At 46.7% G+C, this 24,457-nt stretch overlaps 1 protein-coding gene across 4 annotated transcripts in view; it reads right to left on the reverse strand.

Annotated features, from left to right (window-relative positions):
* LOC144132719 (uncharacterized) overlaps positions 1-24,457 on the reverse strand; it is an 85,492-nt gene that overhangs the window by 39,774 nt on the left and 21,261 nt on the right. For 2 of the 4 annotated variants that reach the window (XM_077665321.1, XM_077665324.1), the window contains exons 4-5: positions 24,174-24,262; positions 1,678-14,053 (exon numbers count right to left, since the gene is read on the reverse strand). In XM_077665321.1, coding sequence (XP_077521447.1) covers positions 24,188-24,262 — 75 coding nt within the window. In that variant the 3' untranslated portion in view covers positions 1,678-14,053; positions 24,174-24,187. Of the gene's footprint in view, positions 1-1,677; positions 14,054-24,172; positions 24,263-24,457 lie in introns of those variants that run through there. The other 2 variants (XM_077665323.1, XM_077665322.1) reach the window with 2 other exon arrangements.

Raw genomic sequence — 24,457 nt, forward strand, 5'->3', positions numbered from 1 at the left:
TCACTCGCGACACTATTTCCCTTCCTTGTGGGTTGCAGCAGGTCGGTTATCAAATCCAGATTATGAGTCTGTATGTCGTCCCACAATTTCCTGCCCTTGATAGAAGCCTGTTTATATTCCCATGCCGAATGGTGAGCATTAAAGTCCCCCACGATCAACAGCGGGTTGTTCTTTATCTTACGTCGCGTCACTGCGAAGAGATCCCCGAATTCACATTTCCTTTGTTTGGGAGAACTGTAGACATTTAATACGAACAAGCTACTTTCTCTCTTTCTTCGCGGTATCAGTTCTACGAGAGCATGGCCTATTTGTGTACTCCCGATGTTATGCTGCACCGCCGTGATGTTTCGTTTGACTAGGGTGGCCACCTGCGTTTTCACCCTCGCCTACCCTCTACGGTCACCTCCATGGTCAAACGCCGTTGCATGACCATGGAGGTGACCGTAGAGGGTACGGAGATTACACCCGAAGAATTGAGAACCTCGGATTGGATCACTAAAGTGGGAAAACATGTTAAAGAACTGCAGGACCTCACGAGAGGCGAACGGCGAGGAGGCAAAGATGGAGACGCCAGATTGAAACGCGGAGCCGAATCCGGAGAGGGCAAAAAGATAGCGGCGGAGGCGAACGCATATAAAAAGCTGGGGCAGAAGAACGCGGAGCGCTCAATTGCGTCGTACCTTCCGCGTTTGCCAGATAATGACTACAAGATAATTATTCGGCCGAAGAATGGGCTGGCGCTCGCGAAAGTTCCGACTACGAGGTTGAGTGCGGCGGTGCGTATGGCAGCGCAAATTCCATGGGTCAAAGGGCAGGACAAGGACGTGCTGATTCATAACGACAAACAAGGCACCCTGATTTTCAGCACCCCAGACATGGACACTGGAAGGTGACCAAGATTAAGTCTATCCATATCGACGACGACGAGTACGAAGTCACAGCGTACCTGGAGCCGCACGAGGACTGCGGGCGGGGTGTGGTTCACGGCATCGACCCGAAACTGACCATAGAGGAACTGACAGAGGCCTTCAGCAACCCGAGGAACCCGCCGATACTTGGCGTTAGGAAGATGGGCAAATCCAGTTCGGCGATCGTCATCTTCAAACACGAGACAGTGCCGAGGTGGGTGTACTGTTACGACGTACCCCTAAAGTGCGTGCTCTACAAGAAGCGGTACGAGGTGTGCTACCGCTGTGGCGAGCTAGGACACAGATCGGACGTATGTGTCAGCGCCCAAGTTAAGCCCCACCCGAGGATCACGTATGCGAGCCCAAGTGTAAATTGTGCGGCAAAGGTCACTTTACAGCAGACCGGAAATGCAAGGAAGCTTTCAGGACCCCTTATACGATAAAGAAGAAGCAATGGGAGGCCAAGCTAGCTATGGAAGTCATGGAAGAGGAAGCGCGGAAGGCGAAGGAGACTGAAGTAGGAAGGAGCCGGTTCGAAAAGCATCAAGGGAGATCCAGGAGTCAGTCAGGAAACCAGAGCGAGTCGAGAGGGAGATCAGAGTCCTTCCCTCGTCTACCGAATCTGCGGGAAGCGGAGAAGCAAAAGAAGGCCCAACCCGGGACTGCGGGCCCCTCCGGAGGCGCTGTCGTCAACAACCCAGCGAGGCCCAAGTCTCCGAGCCGAAAGGTGGGTTGGGTGAGCGAAGCCTCCCAGGATAAACGCGATGAAATCTTCCAGATTAAGGAAGAAAATCGATTGCTTAAGGCACAGCTCGCAGAGATGAGCAAGCAAATTGAGGAGCTTAGAATAGCGCTTAAGCCTAATGCAGCACCTGCGAAACAATCGCAGATGCCACAAAATCCAGTTGTAAGAGCATCAGAGGAGCAGGGTGCGGCTCAGCCGCCGGCTAAGAAGAGGGCGAAGGAAGTAGAGAAGCCCATAATAGATATGGACACAGAGAAAGTGATAGACATGAAAATAGAACAATTGGAGGCAAAATTTGAGGCCAAATCTAAACAGGACAATGAATGGCGCAAGGCTTTTGAAGAACGTATGTTAGGGATGTTCCAAACCCTCTCAGAGCAGCTGCATCAACGAGATAACAGTGTCGCAGAGCAAATACATCAGAGGGATAATAACCTCACTGAACAACTTAAGGAAGAATTTGCGAAAAGGGATCGGGTGTACGAACACCTCACCCAACAAGTACTAGGGAACCAGATGAATCAGCTGATTGCCAATCATGGCTCACAGATCCAGTAAAACCACCGTTTGGCAATGGAATTGTAGAGGTTTCACGCGCAAGCGTGCTGTCTTGCAGGAATTCCTGAGGAACGGGGACCGACCGGAGCTAATAGCACTACAAGAATGCGGCAGAAAAGCCGCTGAGAAAGAAAGAGTTTCAAGGAGAGTATGCAATCCTTGCGAGGAAGCTTGCTGAGGCTCGGCGTTTGAACGACAGGGGGCCAGCGAAGCTTACCCCCAGAGCGGCCGCGTGGAACACAAACGAGTCTGATTTGTTGGCAACCACGGAAGAGGTCGTAACTAGCTTCAATAGCGAGAGTTTGGTTGAGGAGCAACCAGTTCCTGCAGCTTATATTAGAGACTGAGGACTAGACCGGAGTGTAGCCTCCTCAAGAAAGTGAGAGTGTAACTACTACCGAGGTAGTAGGCAGCCTACCAGTGGTCAAAGAGAAGCGGGGCGTCATGTTCCATTGGCAGAGGAGGCGCGCTTTGGCGGCGCCTATTGCAGTCGAGAGCAGTCTGTGCGGCGGAGTAACAGAGACAACGGAGGAAGTCAAATCACTTATTTGACATCGCTTCTGGTTTCATCCCCTGGAAGGCCCTAGAAAAAAATTAACGGTGCTTTAGCTAGTGAGAAGCGGTAGCTTCACGATGTTAAGCCCGGCAAAGTCTTGTTATGCTGTTTGTTGAGCGTTTCTTTGGTATTTTCCAGACTAAACCATTGTGAAGCTACCACTTCTCACTCCGTTTAACCAACGCTAAAGCACCGTTAATTTTATTGAAATGTGTAAATGTTTAACCAATGAACACACTTGTAATGTGAATGTCTTTTATTGTTGATTTTTGGTGACGGCTATGATTAAACTTTGGTGGTCGGTAAAGAAGTTTGTCTAGGTGCAAATCTTCGAAAAACTCAGCGAGGCTTGGATTGGTTCTCTATGTAAGACGAGATCAATGCAAGTACCCTACTGAGTTGTATGCTTTGCTTGAAACTGGGTTAGATTCATCTCAGCTGCTCTCTTCGCCCTCTCCCATTTCACGAATTTCCCGCAAAATCTCCTGGCGAATCGGAATGCTGTCTGGATCGTCCCACGAGGCCAAGCGCCTAGTGCAGAGACACCCTTGTTCGGCCCCAGACTCCATGGCTCTAACTGCTAGCTGACTCGGCAGCTACTATTTTCACTCGCCTGAACTCGTGACGTCATGGCCTAGCACATGAACACGTGTGAACTTCGTGTGTAGGCGCGCCGCCACTTAGGTGCCTAGCAAGTGAACACCACATGTGTAATTGTGCGTAGGTGCACCACTGCTGCAGACCCTGACGTTGCGGCCTAGCACGTGAGCACCACATGTGCACTTCATGCCAGGCGTGCCGGTGCTACTTCCGTTATGTACTCAATTTAGGAGGCCGTGACGTCACGGCCTAGCACGTGAACAGGACATGTCCGCTTATTCCTAGGCGCGCAGGTACTCCTGCCGTCATGTACTTGATTAAAGATGGCCTGACGTCACACGTGACGAAATTTTGGTTAACCCTGACGTCCCCGGCTTGACCTTGAAATGACTATGACCTGTCCAATTGCTTGGCCATTGGTATGACCATTGACCAAACTTATAAACTGAAGGTTCGACCTTGGCTTAGCCTTGAAGGTCATCAGGAACGCATGTCAATCTCAGCCCGAGACCTTTATACTCCGTTTCATACACAGTAGGCAACACTGCCAAAGCTAGAGCGCCTGTTCGCACAGGCTAAGTCCGTGCCCAAAAAGTAGTTCGCTATACAACCACAGTGAGCATAGACGTATTTCGTTGCAGCAAATCTCGGGTAGAATGAACGGCAACCTCTTGCACTTCATTTTACCTCTTGCCACATTTTCGCCCTGTGACTCGAGACTTCCGAGAATTAAGAATGACATGTGCAGATTTTACACCTGGCTAGTACAGCGAATCGCTCTTACTCCATCCACGCTTAGAAAGTAGTCCACACTCAGTAACAATTGCAGCCACAAGGTCCAAACAGTGAGCTCCTCACTGCTTTCACCGTGATTTACCGCGGCAACACTTCGTTTTATTCTGATCTTTTTTTCGCCCAAACACTCGAGACTTCTAGAAGAACAAATTATATGTGGCAGAGTAATATGGCTCCACGGACGCGCTACTTCCGTAGCCTCCGCAGCGTTATCTGCTTTGTATGAAACGGAGTATAGTAGTAAAGCTACCGCTTCAAAATGGAGGAAGGTGGTAGCGGTGACAGTCGGCCAGTGCCAGCAAGCGTAATGGCAGTTGGTAAGCGCTGCCAGCCGAACGAAGAATTGTTGCTGCTTTTTGATGAAGACAGCAGCTGTAGCACAGATTCGAGCGCAAGCTCCTCTTCAGACAGCAGCCGCTTATTCGGAGGAACAGGTGAGCTGTTGCATCATAATTTCAATGTGTAATCGATAACCGACATGCTTTATTTTTATACCTCGCTAGTTTCGCAGGAATTTCCGACTGTCATGGTCGGCTGCAGATTCTCTTGCTGCTGAGTTCGCGAAATCGCAGCACTACACTTCAAGAAATGATCGCAGAGGCTTGCCCCCCAAGTCACCTCAAAAGCATGTGCTGTCCTTTGTGTGGTAAGAACGAGGTTGTGTAAGGAAAGGACTGTGGTCGTAGAAAGATGTGTTCAGTGAATTGTGAAATTTTATTTCGCTTGAATATTCGTGTGGTGTTGAGTTGGACTTAGATAACTGTACAGGCCATGGTATATATATCAAAAGTTCATTTTCACGTTTTTTTTTATGTGAGGCAATGAAAGGATTATTTACTTTTTCGTATGAAAATGGGGTTTCACAAATGTGGATTTCTAAATTTATTTTCCTTATGCAACTGCATAAGACAGCTTCTGCCGTGACATCGTGCTTTATTTTGATGAAATATTTTTAGACACTGACAGAGAGTACTATATCTTAGCAGGACCATTCTTAATGATGTTCTTGCTGCTATGCAAGACAAAAGTAGCATACTTCACAAATCGCTATCCTTCACTTCTTGTCCACTTCTGCGCGAAATAAAGTACAATTTTTCTGGAACATTTTTACATCATGATCTTAACCCCTTAACAATTTCGGACGAGCACAGCTCGTCATTCCCGAGCTGTCCCCAAACCGTTTCAGACGAGTGTAGCTCGTCCTCGTAGATGCATTTCTTTCCTTCGCCGTTTTGGACGACCAACACTTGTTAGCGGCTTATATTGTGCACTGCTCGACAGATGGCTCCACTGATCCATTAAGTTTCTTTTTTTTCTACAGCTCCAAATCCGTTTTCGTGATGCAACTTGAGTTGGAAAAATGGCGTCCGGTGGCGGAGACACGTGTTGCTGGTCCATCCGTACGGAAAAGAACGTTTTCTTCAGCGTCGTCGTCTTCTTGCGAAGATGATTCTGACACAGAAATGTACATTGTTTCGGGAAGCGAGGACGACAGTGATGACCTTGAAATGAGTAGCTTTTCTGATGAAGTGGACAGCCGAGAAGATAGCATTGCGAGTGTGCGCCAATGGATGAGGATCGACTTGGACAGCATTCCAACCAAGCCTCCCAGGTTTCCGTTTTTGGCTGTGCCTGGTAAGAAATTCTCGATTACTTTGCCTGATGACTTGCTTGAATACATTCAGCAATTTTTTGATGAGGAGCTAATTTGTTTGATGGCTGACGAAACAAATCGCTACGCCGCAGAGAAGATCAAAAGCTTGCGCCCCACTGAGCATTCCTGCCTCAAAAAATGGGTGCCTGTCACAAAGGAGGAGATGTGGTTGTTTTTTGCTCTCCTACTCTTGCAAGGAATTGTTCACAAGCCACAACAAGATATGTACTGGTCGAAAAACAAGCTCCTGTTCACACCTATCTTCGGAGAAGTAATGAGCGGTAATCGGTTCCAATTGCTAATGCGGATGCTTCACTTCGCTGATAATGCCTCTGTCACCAACCTCAGTGGGCATCCACAGCCGAAGCTGCACAAGATATGACCATTTATTGTTCGGATGTTGAACAACTACCGCTCAGTTTACATACCTGAGAGGGACATATCCACTGACGAAAGCCTCATGCTCTACAAAGGCAGGCTGGAATGGGTGCAGTATATTCCGTTGAAAAGAGCAAGATTTGGCTTGAAATTTTTTATGCTTTGCGAGGCATCGTCAGGATACGTGTGGGATGTCGTCAGCTACACTGGAAAAGGAACCAATCTCGGTACACCAGTAAACAATGAACCCGGCTCGCCAATAGGAACCAAAGTTGCAATGAAGCTCCAGGAGCCCTTGCTTGGCAAGGAGTATTGTGTGACCCTAGACAACTTTTACACTTCTCCAGAGCTCCAAGGATCTCCTCCTTCAGAACCGCACAGACGTATACGGCACCGTCAGAGGAAACAGAAAGTACATGCCTCCCGAATTTTGAACCATGAAGCTGAAGAAAGGAGAGGTCCAGGCTTACCAGAGGGGTAAATGTGTCGTCGCCCTCCAATGGCGCGACAAGAAGGTCGTGACAGTCTTGAGCACAATGCATAGTGCAAGCATGGAAACATTCACCTACTCAAAAGGGCGAGACGTCACAAAGCCAAGTATTGTGCGAGACTACAACCACACAATGGGAGGTGTGGATAAGTCTGATCAGATGCTGGCCAACTACCCTGTCCTGCAGAAAAGGCAGAAAATATAAGATTTTTCGCCACATGGTAGATGAGGCTACATTCAACTCTTTTGTACTATACAAAAAAGATGGAGGGAACATTCAACTCTTTTGTACTATACAAAAAAGATGGAGGGAAGATGACTCACTTTGACTACCGTCTCGCCATTATAGACGCAATACTGAGCAAGTACCTGGACCCATCCAAGAAAGCAAAGCGTGGACGGCCATCTGATGTGCTCGATGCCGTACACCTCAAGGAGCGGCACTTTCCAGCTTACATCCGCCGAGGGAAAACAAACGCCAACAAGAAAGTGCTTCATTTGAAGCAAAAAGCGAGACAACAAGGGGAAGAAGATAAGGAAACACGATTTTGCTGTAGCAAGTGTAACAAGCCCGTGTGTAATTCCATGTTTTGAGATCTATCACACCGTTCCAAACCTTCCTGTGTGAAACTTGGACAGCAGACGTCCATTTGTGATGTGGTAACCAGCAGCCAGCTGATTTTCTGTTCGGAGCAAGCAATAAACTTCATTCTGGTATTTTGCCTTTGTAACTGGCTCGAATATTTTTTTAAATATTTAATACATGCTTTTTACTACAACATATTTTCAATTCAACAATAAAAAAAGAAGCAGTTGTGGTGAGAAATTTGTTACTATAAATAAAGGGTTAAGGGGTTAATAGCCTTGACGAAAATTTCATGCTGGTACTGCACCTATTTATGGATGTGTTTAGATCATTGTTGCTTATTTTATTTTTTATAGCAATGGAGCTTGCCTAAATTTTATATAAAAAGCTAAATTTTTCGATCATCTCATTTTCACAGATCACATTGAATTTGCTAAAAATTGTTCTCGAAAAATATTTGTGCGAAATGCTTACATTGTTTTGTACACAAAGTATCTAAGAGCACTTTCTTCTCCCTGTCTTATGTGTTTGATCGAAATGAGCACTGTAAACTGGAGTTCATACATAATCAGCAGCATTGCTTTCGCAAAGCCTGCCAGAGTGTATCTAGTCCATGAAGCATCATTTCAGACCTCAGTTGGAAGATTTACTTCAATAAGACATGTATGTAACTCATAGCTTCATCACGCTTGCTCTTAAGTGTAGCTTTGCATTCACTGCTCTTCATCTTTGCATTAATGCGTACCTTTGTGCTCTGCATGCAAAAGCGTGCAACTGTCTCATGGAAGGCGAGACAGTTGCATCTTGCTAAATTTCGTCCCCACGAAATGTTCATAAATTGCCACTTCATCTGGATTCTGAAAATATATAGCTTGCAAAAAATAATTCAGTAATCGTACTCCAGTGTTCTGGCATGTTCGTAGACTGTCACAAAAACCTTAGAAAGTACAATTCACACGTCCACATGGCTTAGAGAAAAGAGGGACACAACTACTAATGCTGGCATAGAGCCATGACTATGTACGGACATGGTGTCAAAAAAGGAGGGCCCACTGAACTAGGAATCATGTTGCTTCCTGCGTACTCGAAATTTAATTGCTTAGTAGGACATCAGGGCATTGGAAAATCGCTTACTGATTGAATGAAACGCTTGCTACAATCAGTTCCAATTTTACCGTTATCCACCTTGGTTTTTCTCATATGGACGGCTTTTTGCTATAAACGTTCATGCCAAAAGAATAAAACTTGGCCTGGCTGTAACTTAGCTGTAAGCTCTGCTATGTGCTGCAGTTGATTCCCAATAGTTTAAACTTGAACTAGACTGAGAATTTGTTCAGATTATTCAGAGTTTGAGATAACAAAGACGCTCTTTTACTACACTTGATGTGGATGAACAAGCTTACAGTGATGTGGACGAACAATGTGACTGAAGAAAAAATTGTCCAGCTTTGGTGACTAAAGCCTCACAGCTGACTATAGACTCGGGCTCTGTAGGTAGGCCACCAAGGCGACGTGACCTTGTGGCATCATCACAACCTGCCCGCTGAATTGTAAGCAAGCTGGCTGCTGTGGTAGATGGCAGTTAAATTAATGATTGGTTGCAAGAGGTTGGTTGGGAAGAGCAACATGGATTGCACGAGCCCCACTTATGGCAGTACCTGCCTTTGCAGGGCAGTGATGCATCACTTAACCACTGCACCACTGCATCAGGAGTGCTATGAGGACTCCCAGGGATCTATGAATGTAGTCAAGAATTTCTAATTATGTTGAAGGCAGAACTTAAGCATCCCCTTTGATGTGTTTTTATATGTATTTTATGTATTAAAGAAACATTATTAAAGAAACATTGCTCCGCCTCGCACGCAAGAGGACCAGGGTTCAAATCCTGGTGCCGCGCAATTCACCGGATTTTTTAAAAAAAGCCGCGTGTCGATGGAACTGCATAGCCTGGCCTGGGGTGCAGCCTGATCTCGGTGACCAGCACCGACAACGCACTCCCTCACCAGAACAGGACTTGGCCACAACCTTTTATGAACAAACCAATTAACCCTCTGCCCTGTCCCCAGCAGCTGCAGAGCAACTGACCATGGCGGCGGCCAGACCTCTGACACAGCGGAGGGTGCTAAGAATTTCTGGCTCCGGACAGGCCGCCATTGGAATCTGAACCTGGCAACGTTTAACGCTAAAACTTTATCTAGTGAGGCTAGGCTAGCAGTGCTGTTCGAGGAGCTAGCGGGAATTAAATGGGATGTGATTGGGCTTAGCAAATTTAGGAGGACAGGTGAGGCGTATAGAGCACTAAAGGACGGACACATACTGTGCTACCACGGATTAGCGGATAGACGAGAACTAGGTGTGGGATTCCTCATTTTTCCGGATATAGCTGGCAACATAGAGGAGCTCTATAGTACTAACGTGAGGGAAGCAGCTATAGTAATTAGGCTGAATAGGAGGTACAAGCTGAAAGTGGCGTAGGCCTACGAGTCCACATCCAGCCATGATGACCAGACCGTTGAAAGTTTCTATGAGGACGTAGAATCGGCAATGAATAAAGCAAAATCAAGGTACACTGTACTGATGAGCGACTTCAATGCGAAGGTGGGAAAGAAGCAGGATGACGACCACGCGGTAGGTGACTATAGGATAGGTTCTAGAAATTGCAGGGGAGAGTTATTAGTCGAATTCGCAGATAGAAATAATTTACGCATCATGAATACCTTCTTCCGCAAATGAGAAAACGGGAAATGGACCTGGAAGAGCCCCAAAGGTGAGACTAAAAATGAAATCGACTTCATAGTATGCACTAAACCAGGCGTCGTTCAGGATGTGGCCGTCCTCAGAAAGGTGCGTTGTAGCGACCACAGAATGGTAAGGTCTCGAATTAGCTTAGACTTGAAGAGGGAACAGAAGAAGCTAGAGAAGAGGAAGTCCATTAACGAGTTAGCCTTAAGAGGGAAAGTACAGGAGTTAAGGATAGCGCTGCAAGACAGATATTCGGCTTTAACTGAGAAAGACGATCTTTATGTTCATACAATGAAGGATAATCACACAGCCATCATTACGGAGTGCGCAGTAGAAGTAGGCGGTAGGACATTTCGAGAGGATACCGAAAAACTATCTCAGGTGACGAAAGATCTGATTAAGAAGCGCCAAAGCATAAGGGCGTCTAACCCTACCGACAGAATAGAACTGACAGAGTTATCGAAGTTAATAAATAAGCGCAAGGTAGCCAACATATGGAAGTTTATTGTAGAGAGAATCGAGCATGCTCTAAAGAACGGAGGTAGCCTAAAGGCAGTGAAGAGGAAACTAGGCATAGGTAAAAACCAGATGTATGCATTAAGGGACAAGCAGGGCAATGTCATTAGCAATATGGATCAGATACTTAACGTAGCCGAAGAGTTCTACACAGACCTGCACAGTAGCCAATGTAATCAGAGCGTTAATGAGAAAGACAGTAGTGCACAGCAATGCGTCATCCTGCCAGTAAAGAAAGATGAAAGCCTTAGGAGCAATGGAAAGGGGAAAAGCAGCTGGGGAGGATCAGGTAACAGCAGATCTGTTGAAGGATGGAGGGAACATCGTGCTAGAACACCCTGTATACGCAATGCCTTATGACCTCGACTCTACCAGAAGCTTGGAAGAATGCAAACATTATCTTAATTCATAAGAAGGGAGACGCCAAGGACTTGAAAAATTACAGACCGATCAGCTTACTATCATTACCTACAAAGCATTTACTAAAGTAATCGCTAATAGAGTCAGGGCAACCTTAGATTTTAATAAACCAAATGATCAGGCAGGCTTTCGTAAAGGATATTCCAGAATAGATCATATTCACACTATCAATCAGGTGATAGAGAAATGCGCAGAATATAACGAACCTCTATATATAGCCTTCATAGATTACGAGAAACCATTAGACTCGGTAGAAACCTCAGCAGTTATACAGGCATTGCGTAACCAGGGGGTAAAACAGCCTTATGTCAAAATACTGGAAGATATATATAGCAACTGCACAGCTACTATAGTCCTCCATAAAGTAAGCAATAAAATTCCAATAAAGAAGGGTGTCAGGCAAGGAGACACGATCTCGCCAATGCTATTCACCGCCTGTTATAGGAGGTATTCCGAGCCATGAATTGAGAACAGTTGGGAATAACAGTAAATGGAGAATACCTAAATAATCTGCAATTTGCTGATGACATTGCCTTGCTGAGTCACTTAGGAGGTGAACTGCAAATCATGATCAATGAGTTAGACAGGAAGAGCAGAACGCTGGGTCTAAAAATTAACATGCACAAAACCAAGATAATGTTCAACAGTCTAGCAAGGAAACAGTACTTCACAATTGGCAACGAGAGCCTGGAAGTTGTAAAGGAATACGTCTACTTAGGGCACGTAGTGACAGCTGATCCGGATCATGAGAGGGAGATAACTAGAAGAATAAGGATGGGGTGGAGCGCATATGGCAGGTTCTCTCAGATCATGAGTGGCAGTTTACCAATTTCCCTCAAAAGAAAAGTGTACAACAGCTGTATCTTACCGGTACTCACCTACGGGGCAGAAACGTGGAGGCTAACGAAAAGAGTTCAGCTTAAGTTAAGGACAACGCAGCGAGCCATGGAAAGAAAAATGATAGGTGTAACGTTAACGAGACCGGAAGCGGGCAGAGTGGGTGAGGGAATAAACGCGGGTTAATGACATGCTAGTCAAAAATAATAAGAAGAAATGGGCCTGGGCAGGGCATGTAATGCGAAGGCAAGATATCCGCTGGTCCTTAAGGGTAACGGAGTGGATTCCAAGAGAAAGTAAGCATAGCAGGGGGCGGCAGAAGGTTAGCTGGACGGATGAGATTAAGAAGTTTGCAGGCAAAGGGTGGATGCAGCTGGCAAAGGACAGGGTTAATTGGAGAGACAGACATGGGAGGGGCCTTTGCATTGGAGTGGGTGCAGTAAGGCTGATGATGACGATGGTGATGATGCGCGTCCACTACGGCCCCTCACCAAGCAGCCTCCGGCTGCACCAGACTTCCATGTCCCAGAGGTCAACCTTTCGCAGACCTCTGGGAAAATACAGGCAAATGAGAGGGAGTCTCTCCCTCCTGGAAATCCACGTCTGCTTCCGCGTCTCCACCGGAAGCAATGGACATGACACCGGAACCCTCAGCATCGTGGGCGCTGAGGGAGGCCCCATAGAAAGGCGCGGAGTCTTCTAGACCACCTTAAACCGAAAAGGCAACCGCCAGTCAAGCCGCCTGATAAAGGCGACGACATCTAAATAACTCCCACTAATCTTTGCTTCCTCACCAAGAACTATGGCTTTAGAGAGCATTATCCAATGGAACTGCCGAGGTCTACTTAAGAACCCAGATGGCATATATGAAATACTCGCGGAATATCAACCAAGCATACTTTGCCTACAAGAAACGCACTTAAACACAACACACACAAACTTTCTAAATAAGTAGCAGTGTACCGGAAGGACAGGCAAAGCAGTGTGCACTCATCAGTTGGCGTTGCTATTGTGGTGCAGAATTCAATTGCCTCGCAATGTCTTCCACTGACACCTGATTTAGAAGGAGTGGCATTACGAGCCCTAACTTTTGGCAGAGTAATAACCATCTGTTCCCTATACATCCCACCAGATCATCGGCAGTCAACTGATCAACTCGAAAAACTCATTGTTCAACTTCCCGAGCCATTCCTGTTGGTTGATGATTTTAACACTCACGGCCCATTATGGAGAGGTACCAGAACAGATTCTCGAGGAGCACTAATCGAAAAATTCCTGTTGTCATCTGGTTCATGCATATTCAATAGGAACGAACCAACATATATTAATTAAACACAAAACTCATACACAGCGATAGACCTTGCTATTGGCTCTCCATTGCTCTTGAGAGCTACTGAGTGGGCTGTTATTGAAAATCTGTATGGAAGTGAGCACTTTCCCGTTTCTTTAAAATATACAGAAAATATCAACCAGAGGGCAAATAACCCTAGGAATTTTAAAGAAGAAATTGCTGATTGAAAGATGTTCCGGGAACTATCAGCATTGCCCTGTTCATCAACTACAAAACTAGGCATAGATGAATCTCGATGCCTGATCACACAGCATATAATAGACGCTGCACAGAAATCCATCCCACAGACATCAGGTAAAACAGAAAGCAAACGAGGACCGTGGCGGAATGCGCAGTGCAAGAAAGCTCGCCAGGACCAAAATATTGCATGGTCAAAATTCCGCCGTTATCCTACGAATCACAACTTGATAATCAACTTTAAGCGAGCTAAAGAAAATGGCAGACGTACTCGCCGTATATCCAAACAGGAAAGTTGGCAATCGTTTCTCTCCTCTGTAAATTCTTACACAGATACACATAATGTGTACAGTAGACTAAAAGCACTTAAAGGGCATAGTTCACATCTAATTCCTCTTGTTAGCACTGCTGGTGATACATTGCAGCACCAAGCAGATGCCCTAGGCAAACACTTTGAATACACTTTTAGCTTAGCACATTATACAGATTCCTTCTTGAGATACAAGCTAGCTGAGGAGCGCAAATCTGCTCACAATAATAAAAGGCCATCAGTAGGAGGATACAATAGCCCATTTACTTTACAAGAGTTAAAAGTTGCCTTAGGCACTTGTGGGAACTCAACAGCAGCAGGCCCTGACAGGGTCACATATGGAATGCTCAGGCACTTTGCATGAAGAAACTCTTGAAACTATCCTGTGCCTGTTTCATAAGATATGGGCTGCTAGACGTCTTCCAAAAGCCTGGAAAGAAACGATTTTTATCCCGGTATTAGAGCAAGGCAAAGAAGCCATACTTGCGGCCGGTTATCGGCCAATTGCCCTAACCAGCTGCTTATGTAAGCACTTTGAAAAAATGGTAAATTGTTGCCTTGTGAATTTTCTTGAAATCAACGGCCTTCTTGACCAGCACCAAGGTGGATTTAGAGCTAACCGGTCAACCACTCACCAGCTCGCTGCCTTCAAATCTTACGTAAGGGATGCCTTTGTGCATGAACAGCACTGTTTATCTGTTTTCTTTAATTTAGAGAAAGCTTACGATACTACATGGTGCTATGGTATCATCCGTGACCTGTTTGTCTTTGGTATCTCGAGAAATATGTTGTCCACCATTCAAAGTTAACTGTCTGAATGAACATTCAAGGTCCATGTAGGGAAATCGTTATCCAAGCAGTTTATACAAGGGAATGGTGTTCCTCAAGGCGGTGTTCTTAGCTGCACTCTTTTTATAGTGAAAATGAATTCATTAAATAGCGTCCTGCCTAGATCTATATCCTACTCCATTTATGTCGACGATGTACAAATAAGTTACAAGTCATGTAATTTGGCCATCTGTGAGCGGAAAATTCAACTAGGAGTAAACAAAGTAGCAAAGTGGGCACAGATTTAAACTCAATTCAAACAAAGACTATAAGCGTACTCTTCACAAAAAAACGTGGTATTAGACCTAAACCCGACATCACACTTAATGGGCAGAGTATTGCTGTCCAAAAAGAGCAGAAATTTCTTGGCGTCATAGTCGATGAAAAGCTTACATTCATCAAACAAAACACATTAAGCACCTTAGACTTAAATGCATGAAATCAATGAACCTTTTAAAAATCCCGTCCTACCAGTCTCGGGGTACAGACCGAGACTGCCTACTGAGTCTTCTGAAAAGTTTTATCACATATAGACTACGGCTTAGTAGTGTACGAGTCAGCACGAAAGAACACCTTAAACATGCTCGACGCTGTGTACCTCTTTGGTCTGCGGTTGGCTATTGGTGTTCTCCGTACAAGCCCAATTGCAAGTTTGTACGTTGAGGCGGACCGATGGTCACTTGAACGACGGAAATACACAAGTATAACGTACGCTACGAAGGTATTCTCTCATGCTGACCATCCATGCAATGCGCTTTTGCGAAACCCAACCAGTAAACTGCTCTTTTCAAACCGACCGTCTGAAACCCCACATTTACCAGTTAAAGTCGCCACACTTGTCCAAGACATGTCCCTACAAGCAAAATATCAGTACACAGTTTTACACTGATGCCTCAAAGACATCCTCAGTTTCATGTGCAGTGCACAGTTGTCAATTCTCTGAAACAAGAACAATGAATAGACACACAAGCATATTTACTGTGGAATGCCAGGGTATTATGTAGGCTGTTATGTGTATTATGTATGCCAGGGTATTATGTAGGCTGTTATGTGCATTATGTAGGCTGCTCAGCCCTACCAACCAGCTGTCTCCCATGGCACCGAGACAGTGCTGTACAGGCCGGTAAGAAGCAAGGGGAACTTCCTGGCTTCAACAAAGGAGGCAATAGCCGCAGAGCTCTCGAAGCTGCCAGGAGTTCAGGCCGTGCGAGTCAACCACCGTCGCAACGTAGTGGCAGTGGACGCGAACAGTGCGATGGATCTGCAGCCTCTCCTGGTTATTGACACCGTGTGTGGCGTGTGGGTTTGCGGCCGCGAGGCGCATACGAACACTAGTGCCGGCATACTCTATGGTGTCAACCCCAGCATTCCCGAGGACAAGCTGGAAGCCAACATCCAGAGCAGGGCTCCTGTCGTCGGGTGCGCGAAGAGAGGCAGAAACCTTGTACTCCGCTTCGTGGCCCCCTCCCTTCGAGGAGGTGGCTTTCTTCAAGCTCCGACGTGCTGTGCGCGCCTGTCTCACAAGCCTGGTGCAGTGCCGACAGTGCGGAGTGCTTGGACACGCGACGGCAGCATGCACAGCTTCCACACGCTGTCTTCGATACGGCACCGGGCATCCCACCAAGGAATGCAGTGCCGCTACACCTCGTTGCGTGAGCTGCAATGGCGCCCACACATCCAGTGAGCCCCGCTGCCCATGATGGCAGGAGGAACGCAAGGTCGCGTCTCTCCTCGCCACAGCGAGTGAACCCATCACCTACCGCGAAGCTCTACGCGCGGTGAGAGGCAAACGTCCAGCATCTCCCGCTGCAACCTCCACCACCACGTAGCCATCCTCTGGTCACACAGACGGTGCGCCAAAGTCGTCGCAACCATCGCAAAAGGGACCTACCTATAGCGACGCCCTACGGGGAAAAACTGGGACGACAGCGAGGTCATGCAGAAAAGAGGAGCAGAACAAAGACGCGGTCATCGCCGCCCTCTCGGCTGCCGTCAGGGCTTTGGTCGATTTCCTGCCAGCTTACTCGCCAACACGACAGCTCTGCAATGCAGCCTTGGCTGCCCACCAAGCCCTGAACCAAGATGGCTAGCAAGAGGAGCACCCCAGGCCGCGCATAAGGCAGTGGAACTGCCGTTCATTGCGCCGCCGCCACGCTGAACTGGTTCAACTCCTGCCGCGTATTGACTGCGACATATTTGCTCTGCAGGAAACGTACGTGCGCGCGGAGTTGAAAATACCGGGCTACATCGGCTACAGTAGACCAACCAATGCGCCGCTGCTTCGTGCAACACTGTACCGTGCTGCCACGTCTCACACCGAACTGGGACCCCTCGCACGACCATCTACGTGAAAAACACTCACCCACACGTGGTTGTGTCCGTGAGTGACCTAGTGCGCGAGGCTGTTGAGTGCTGTGCAGTCACTGTTTGGATGCGCAACACCAACACAGCCGTGGCCAGTATTAACGTTCGCCCCAGCACCAACTGGGATACGAGCTTCATGTCAAAGCTCAGTGACCGGCTGGGCAAAGATGCGGTCATCTGCGGTGACTAACGCCGACAACACCCACTGGGGGTGCCAGGGAACCACCCATCGAGGCAGGGAACTTCTGGCCGCGTCTCAGGTGGCGCGCCTGAATATCATCAATGATGGCAGTCCCACGCATATGCAGCGCGTGGGGCAACACAGTGCCATCAATCTCACTCTCGTCACCGGCACCTACCAGTGGGAGCGTGAGGCCGACACCCAGGGCTCGGACCACTATCCGATAACCCTCATCCCCTCCTACCGTGATATTGTGGCGACGCGCCGCTATAGTGGTTGTGAAGTGGGCGCAGTTCCGCGAACTATTGGACGACCATTGCACTTTTGTGTCTGCATTTGTATTATTTGTGTTAACTGTGTACTGGTGGGACATATGGTTCAGAAAAGCACTTTTTCTTTTTCCACATGCTTCAGAAAAATACTCTTTTTCAAGACTGGATCTGCCGTCCATACAGCCCAGCCGTGGCTTTGCGGAAGCCCTGACAGGCTTTTTGAAATGGCAAAGGATGTTTGCTTCGTTGAGATAAAGTGCCCATTTTCAAGACGGGACAGTTACATCATTGATGTAGAGCAGGAGCTTATTTGTGCCATACATTAACCCTTTCAGCCCTGGTGTCCTAAATATAGGACACATAGCAAAACACGCGACATGAGGCTAGAAACCAACCAAATCTACCGAAACAAGAACCGAAACAGAACTTGGGACATCGCTGTTGACATGGGCATCAATGCCGATGTTGTTGTGGCGTTTGCAATGACGGGAGACGACGAAGAAAATGGCGGACGGCGCGGGCGACGGCAGTGAAGGTAAGCGAGATTTTGCGATTGGTTTACTCAACGACTAATTTGCATGCTGCCCCTGAGAATTATATACGTTCTTTTTAAGACCTTCGAGATGCTAAAATCATAGAGCAGCTTCTACATTGGGCTGTATGTCGGTCACAAGAGGCCACGAATGACGTGTCCTCTATAAAGGACACCAGGGCTCAAGGGTTAGCGATCAGCGGGAGGTTTCACTGCGGGGCGTTCGGTGTTTACTTTTACGGAAGCAATAATTTCGCGTTGTTTTTTATGTAGGTGCGACAATACCTACTGCGTTGTTCTACTCGGCAAGGAGATTGCCTCGCTCAAGAAGGCCACGTCTCGAAGATCCGGATATTATCTTTGCTGCACTGGGCAACGGCGATATATCGGACATCGACGATGACGAAGAAGAGGTAGACGAAGCAGGTGAGCTAGACGATGCAGTGGACGGCGACTGGGACAACCAGCAGGAGCTATCTGACTCGTCTGACGAGGAAGAGCCGGATAAAGAGAGCGCTCGAGAGTACAGCTCCTGGTGCAGGAAACCATTTGAAAAGCCAGCTGCTGAATTCAAGCCGGTAGCTGATGAGAACGAAAGCTATCGCGATCCTCTTCTCACGCCTTACGAGTATTTTTCAAAGTATGTGCCCAAAAGCGTGTTTATTGAGTTAGCCGACAAGACCAACACATACTCAGTTTTCCAAGATGGAAAATCAGTGCTGACAAATGAAGAAGAAATCAGAAAACTTATTGCACTTCATTTGACAATGGGTGTTCTGCGCTATCCACGGCTGCGCATGTATTGGAAGCCTTCAATGAAAACAGAACTTTTGGCATCTGTAAACATGTGCAGGAATCGCTTTGAAAAGCTCAGGAACTGTCTTCATATTGTAGATGTAAATGGAGATCACAATAATGACCGCTTGTGGAAAGTGAGGCCACTTCTGAATTCATTTCAAGAAAGATGCCATAATCTTCCTTTGGAGGAGCGCCTATGCATTGATGAACAGATCATTCCGTTCAAAGGGAAGCTTGATATCAAGCAATACATCAAAGGCAAGCCAAACCCCTGGGGCGTCAAAGTGCTCATGTTGTGTGGTGCGTCGGGAATAATTTATGATTTTCTCGTTTACCAAGGCTCCACAACAGAACTTAGCTCAGAAATCAAGAAAACGTTCGGAGTAACAGGCGCCTTTGTTCTCCATTTAGCATCCAGGATACCTGATGGCATCGGGCACCAGTTGTTTTTTGATAACTATTTCACCTCCCTGCCTGTGCTCCGTGTGCTGCTTGAGAAAACAATTTATGCTGCTGGCACTATTCGCCAGAACAGAACTGAAAAATGCCCTTTGAAGATGGAAAACTGAAAAAAGAAGGAAGAGGGTCATCAGACTACCTCGTGAGCAGCGACGGAAAAATTGTGATCACACGATGGATGGACAATCGGGCAGTAAACCTGGCATCGAATTTTGTTGGCGTTGATGATCTAGGCGATGTGACAAGGTGGAGCAAAGCAGACGGGGCTTTCATAAATGTGAAACGCCCAGCAGTTGTGCCGCAGTACAACGAAAGCATGGGGGGAGTAGACAAGACAGATTTTTTGGTGTCCCTCTACAGGATCTCAATTCGATCGAAGAAATGGACACTGCGTGTAATAACGCACTTTTTCAATTTGTGCGTCACAAACTCGTGGTTGGAATACAGGCGCCATGCCGAGCACCAAAAAATCAAGATGAAGGATCAAATGGATTTAATAGAGTTCACTCTGAATGTAATAGAGAGCTTGGCAAAAGCTTGCTCTGCCGGGTTGCCACGGAAGCGCGGACGGCCATTTTCCTCTCCACTTCAGCCGCTGAAGAGGCCGAACTTGATTGAAGTGAGGCCAATCCAAGACATTCGGTACGACCAAACTGGTCACTGGCCTTCAGTAGAGGAAGAGCAGCAGCGATGCTAGCTTGAAGGATGCAAAGGCAAGCCCAAGGTGAAGTGCCAAAAGTGCAATGTGCACCTTTGCTTATCTGCAGCAAAGAACTGCATTCGAGCCTTCCATAAGCAATAGCCTAAGCCTTTGCTAGAAAAAGCTCCAAACAACTGTTTGTTTGAAAATAAACTTCAGATTGCAACTTTGTGTTTTGATTTCTGACAACCTCCAAGCCCTGATGTCCTATATATAGGACATGATCCAATCTCGAACACCAATGAGTCCAAAAGGTAATATTTGATTGTAACATGCTTTTTGTTGGGTAATTAGAGTACTTAAGGAAAAAAAATTTTCCGCGCCATAAAAATAATTCAGGGCTGAAAGGGTTAAATGCAACCCATTAGGTTACATTAGTTCTTAACTGGGACCGAACCAGCGTTACGAGTCTTCATGAGGAAAAGCTTCAGTGAGTGCATCTCCTGCCCCCGTCGTCAACAGGAGTGGACAGGCTGCAATTTCTTTTGCTTAAGTTGCTTGCCCTTAAACATGCCAATCAAAAAAGTATGTGATTTTTTTCCCAATATCATCCCCAATCACCCCGACATTTTCCCAATATCGCGGGATCATATGACACAGCGAGCGATGACATTCCCTGCCGTATAAAGAGCGAAGTAAGATTTTACTGCTTTCGGGTTGTACCCAAGGATGAAAAAGCTGTTAACGACATACAACATGGGCTACTCGAGAAATTCCTTGGCTTGCTCATCTAAGGCTGCAATATGCAAGGAGAATACATCGTCTTGGTTGGCATTTCTGCAGTAGGCCAAACAGTATATCAGCAACCTGAAAGATGCAAATGGACTTATGACTGAGGAACAAAAGATGGTGGCCTGCTCATTTGCAAACAAAGCTCTGCAGCTTTCTTTGAAGCACTTTTTGGACAAGCAAGCAAGACATCACTGGCAAACTCACACAAGTTGTGAAATGATCCATATTTTGGGGGACTTACTTCCTTCTTCCTTGCAGCTGCAATAAATTTCTTAACATCACACCCCAATAGCAAGGCTCTCTCCCAGGGACATTCTCCAACCACCGGTGGGCAACAAAGTTCAGGGAAAAGTTCCCTGACCGGGAACTGCTGAGAAGTCCTCCCTCCTTGAAGGAGAAACATGGAAAAGCGCGCTTAGACTGGAGAGCCGACAGTCAAGTCCCCACTTGCTATAACACCTGCCCTGTAGGCGTTGTGCATGGTGTGGAGGCCACAAGTCCAATGTCCAGACTTTGAACTTGGTATGCCTGATGCAGGTGCTCTTGGAAATTCTTGAGTAATTTCGGGTTAACATTGGGACCATCCACTGAAATCTTAAGAATTTTCTCAAGAGGGAAAGGCTCACGCACACTCAGCAGCTTTCCTTGGATGTCCGCGGATGTCGAGTGCCCCATAAACACCCGAGGTATAGTACCTCGTTGCCACCTTATGAGACAAATTCCAAAACCGGATGTGAACACCCAATCGTTTCCACTGGAGATATTTGTTCATGGACTCGTCGAAGAGTACCACGTAGTAATCACAATCACAAGAGATACCCTTTGCTGGGAGATACTCCCGACTGCTAAGAAGCTCTCTTTTGCTGAGAAGCACTCTCGGTTGCTCTCACCTGTACAGTATGTAAATAGTCTTTGTATAAAGTTTTCCAAGTTTTCTTGCTCCGATCGTCCTCGTCTCTTCTCCGGCCCAGTCACGCTAGCTGCAATCTTCATGACGCCAGCATGCTTAGCACTCTTCAGATGGCTCTTTAATGCTGACTCGCCCATGGTGGTGATATCGAAGGTCCTGTTGCAAGGCCTGCATCTTGCGCGGTGCTCACTCGTATCTGATGCAGTCGAATCTTTGTAAGCGTCGTCGTGAAGCCAAGTGCCTTGAAATTTGCTTTTCCCAGGCATTTGCTTTGTAGTCAGATGCTTCAGCCGCAACAAGTCGGGTGCAGAACTGACGGCACAATGGAATACCTTCAACCACCATAACAAAGAGCCGAGATCGAATTGGATTGAATCGGCTAATGTTGGCTTCAGAGCAGAGTGGCTCCAATGTGGCTAACCATCGCACAGCATTGGCTATATTAGCACGAACTGATTTCGTACGTCTGAAACATATATTGAAACACAATATTGAAAATAAAAAGTTTAACTGCGTTTTTTCTGATTAATAGCCATTTGCATGTACTGCGCTAGGAATTAAAGGATTTTCAAGGAGCTGAAAACAAAATATTCAAATTCAACGGTTTTCAAAGACCTGCGCACTCTGCAGCATCGCCTCCCTTGTGGTTCCCGCTTTGAGCCAGTGGGTCAAGAGAACAGCTGTCAGCCTGTCCGCCATGCCGTGAAACCTTTAGAGAGCAGTGTTCTCTCGCTCTAGCTCCATGTTTCTATGTGTCGACAGCAATAAAAGCTGTCATTATACTCCTCAAGCCTCCACTTCAAGTCATCTCGCCCCAGCAACTGCCTCACAGCCCATGCCCTTTATGCTAGGAGTAACCAGAAGTAACGAAAGGGCACTGTCACTAATCTCACCATGCGTGTAGTAGCAGCAGCAGATGAGGATGTAGCCACCGCAGTGTCTGCTTACTTTTTGAAAGCACGAAATACACAGACAATTGCTTTGCTCCGAGTGCATTTGTTCTCTGTGTATTTTGCAGAGAAATTTACACATCAGAAGTTGGCCTCGCAGAGGACCATTCCATGTAGTGCACGACTGATACGGTTTGCCTATCTGTGCCAGTTTGGGTAACAATTCTGCTCCCTTGTCAGAGGGTCAGTATGGGAAGACAGGTGAGCAGTTTTGATATTGCAGTGCTTTGGAGTGAGCTACATTTCTTTTCATGATGCGCAGGATTCCATTCACTAGGCATGCTTGGTGCCCGGACAATACTAGCACGGGCCAGCGAGTTTGCCATTTCAGTCTCAAGCATACCTGCATGACCTGGAATCAAAATAATAGTTCTCAGCTGTGTGCCCTTGTGCTTATTTAAGATGTTGACAGCTATGAGGGAGAGGCTGTTATCAACGTTGTTTCTGCAGGCATTTTGTGAATCCAGTGATACGGTGACAGGTAGAGAGTCTTCACTTAACAACTTCTAAAATTTCTGTTGTAGACATGATTAAGCTACACTTGGAGCATGAATGTACTTTACGTAAATGACCTAGTTCATGACTGCTGCATTTATCCTGTCAACTGTTGCTAGGCCATATCTGTCATCACCAAGACTAGCGTCAATGAATATTTTTCAGACGCCCTGTTGATAAGCTTTGGTTTGATAAGCTCTGATATGAGGAGAGTAGCAAGAGAGACACCGGAGCAGGCAGACAGAGCCACACAAAGAACACCTGCCACACCAGGTGACATCAGCCTTTCGCCGTGCCTGCTGCCTGCCCGTTAGCAAAGGAGGCTAATGGGTATTTTGGGAGATCTCAATAAACGGTTTGCTTGCAGCCTATTCCACGATGTGTTGCTCATCGCAGCCACAGGAGCGGTCGGATCTAGTGAAGCAGTCTAGTCTCCGAAACCGGGGTCTAAGCTGGACTCAACAAGCTCTGAAAGCCTGGCTCACTAGGAAAGTTTATTTTTGGCCCGCCATTAGGCTGCACCTCATTTGCACCATAGTAAATTTATTTATTTATGAAGAGCAGCTGTTGTCTGCTCTTCAGGTGAAAACTGCATGGCAACGGCGAATTTTCTGAATAACGTCAAATGCATTCACTGCATGCACACTCTCGAGATTGCCAGCACACAGCTGCTCCAGTATGGTGAAGGTCTCTTTCACAATGTGACACGATAGCAGTGGTGCCTCCTTACGAGCGGTGTCGTAGCGTGTGAATAGGAGCCAACACACAAACTGCGGAAAGTGCAGTTTTTCCCCAACAAAAGAAGTATCATGCGGACAAAACTGAAGGAAACACACGGACGCCAAGCGGCGAGACACCTTCTGGTGAGAAAATGAAGTAATGAGAAAATCGTCATCCGAAGCTGTGCAAAACTGTACTCAGCTGGCTGGCCATAATTGGTTGGGCGGACGTTGCTCTGATCTAGAGCGAAACTCGGAAAAAGGAAATATGCGGCCGCACAACTTTTCGTCGCCGGGGCCTACCGAACGTTGTCACACCTGTCACTGCACGACATAAGAGTTGTGCAGGCACCTCTCTGATGTGGTATTTCACATGACTCAGGATACTAGCGTGTTCACTCGCTATGTCGTTCATAGCTTCACACAGGCGTCGCACTTCAAGCAGACAAACAGGAAATGCTCCTAGGAAGCATAACTGTCCCTTGTTTGTCTGCTGAATGATAGCATGCTCATGCCCCGGTCTCATTTCCTCCATCACCTGGAGCTAAAAAATGCATCAAAGACTGACCTTGTCAGCCTGGATAGATGTGCCTGAATTTCAAGAGCATACCTGTGGAGTGCCCTTTATTGGTTTTCTTTTTTAAGGCTTGACTTATCATTTGTCAAGATGTCCCAGCTCCAAATAGGTGAACAGTCTCCCTGAAAATAGAAGATCACTGTTTAGAATTGTAGCGGCTTGTGTAAGACTGCTACTGTCTCTATACTTCGTGCCAAGTAATTACTCTCGAAACCAATGACTACTTCAAGAAAATACTGCAAACGCTGCTACCAAACAATGAAAGAAACAGAATTGCCACTTAAAAGTTTACACCAAGACTAGGCCTGTGCATAAAA

Source organism: Amblyomma americanum, chromosome 5 (genome assembly GCF_052857255.1).
Source record: "Amblyomma americanum isolate KBUSLIRL-KWMA chromosome 5, ASM5285725v1, whole genome shotgun sequence".
Taxonomy (NCBI): domain Eukaryota; kingdom Metazoa; phylum Arthropoda; class Arachnida; order Ixodida; family Ixodidae; genus Amblyomma; species Amblyomma americanum.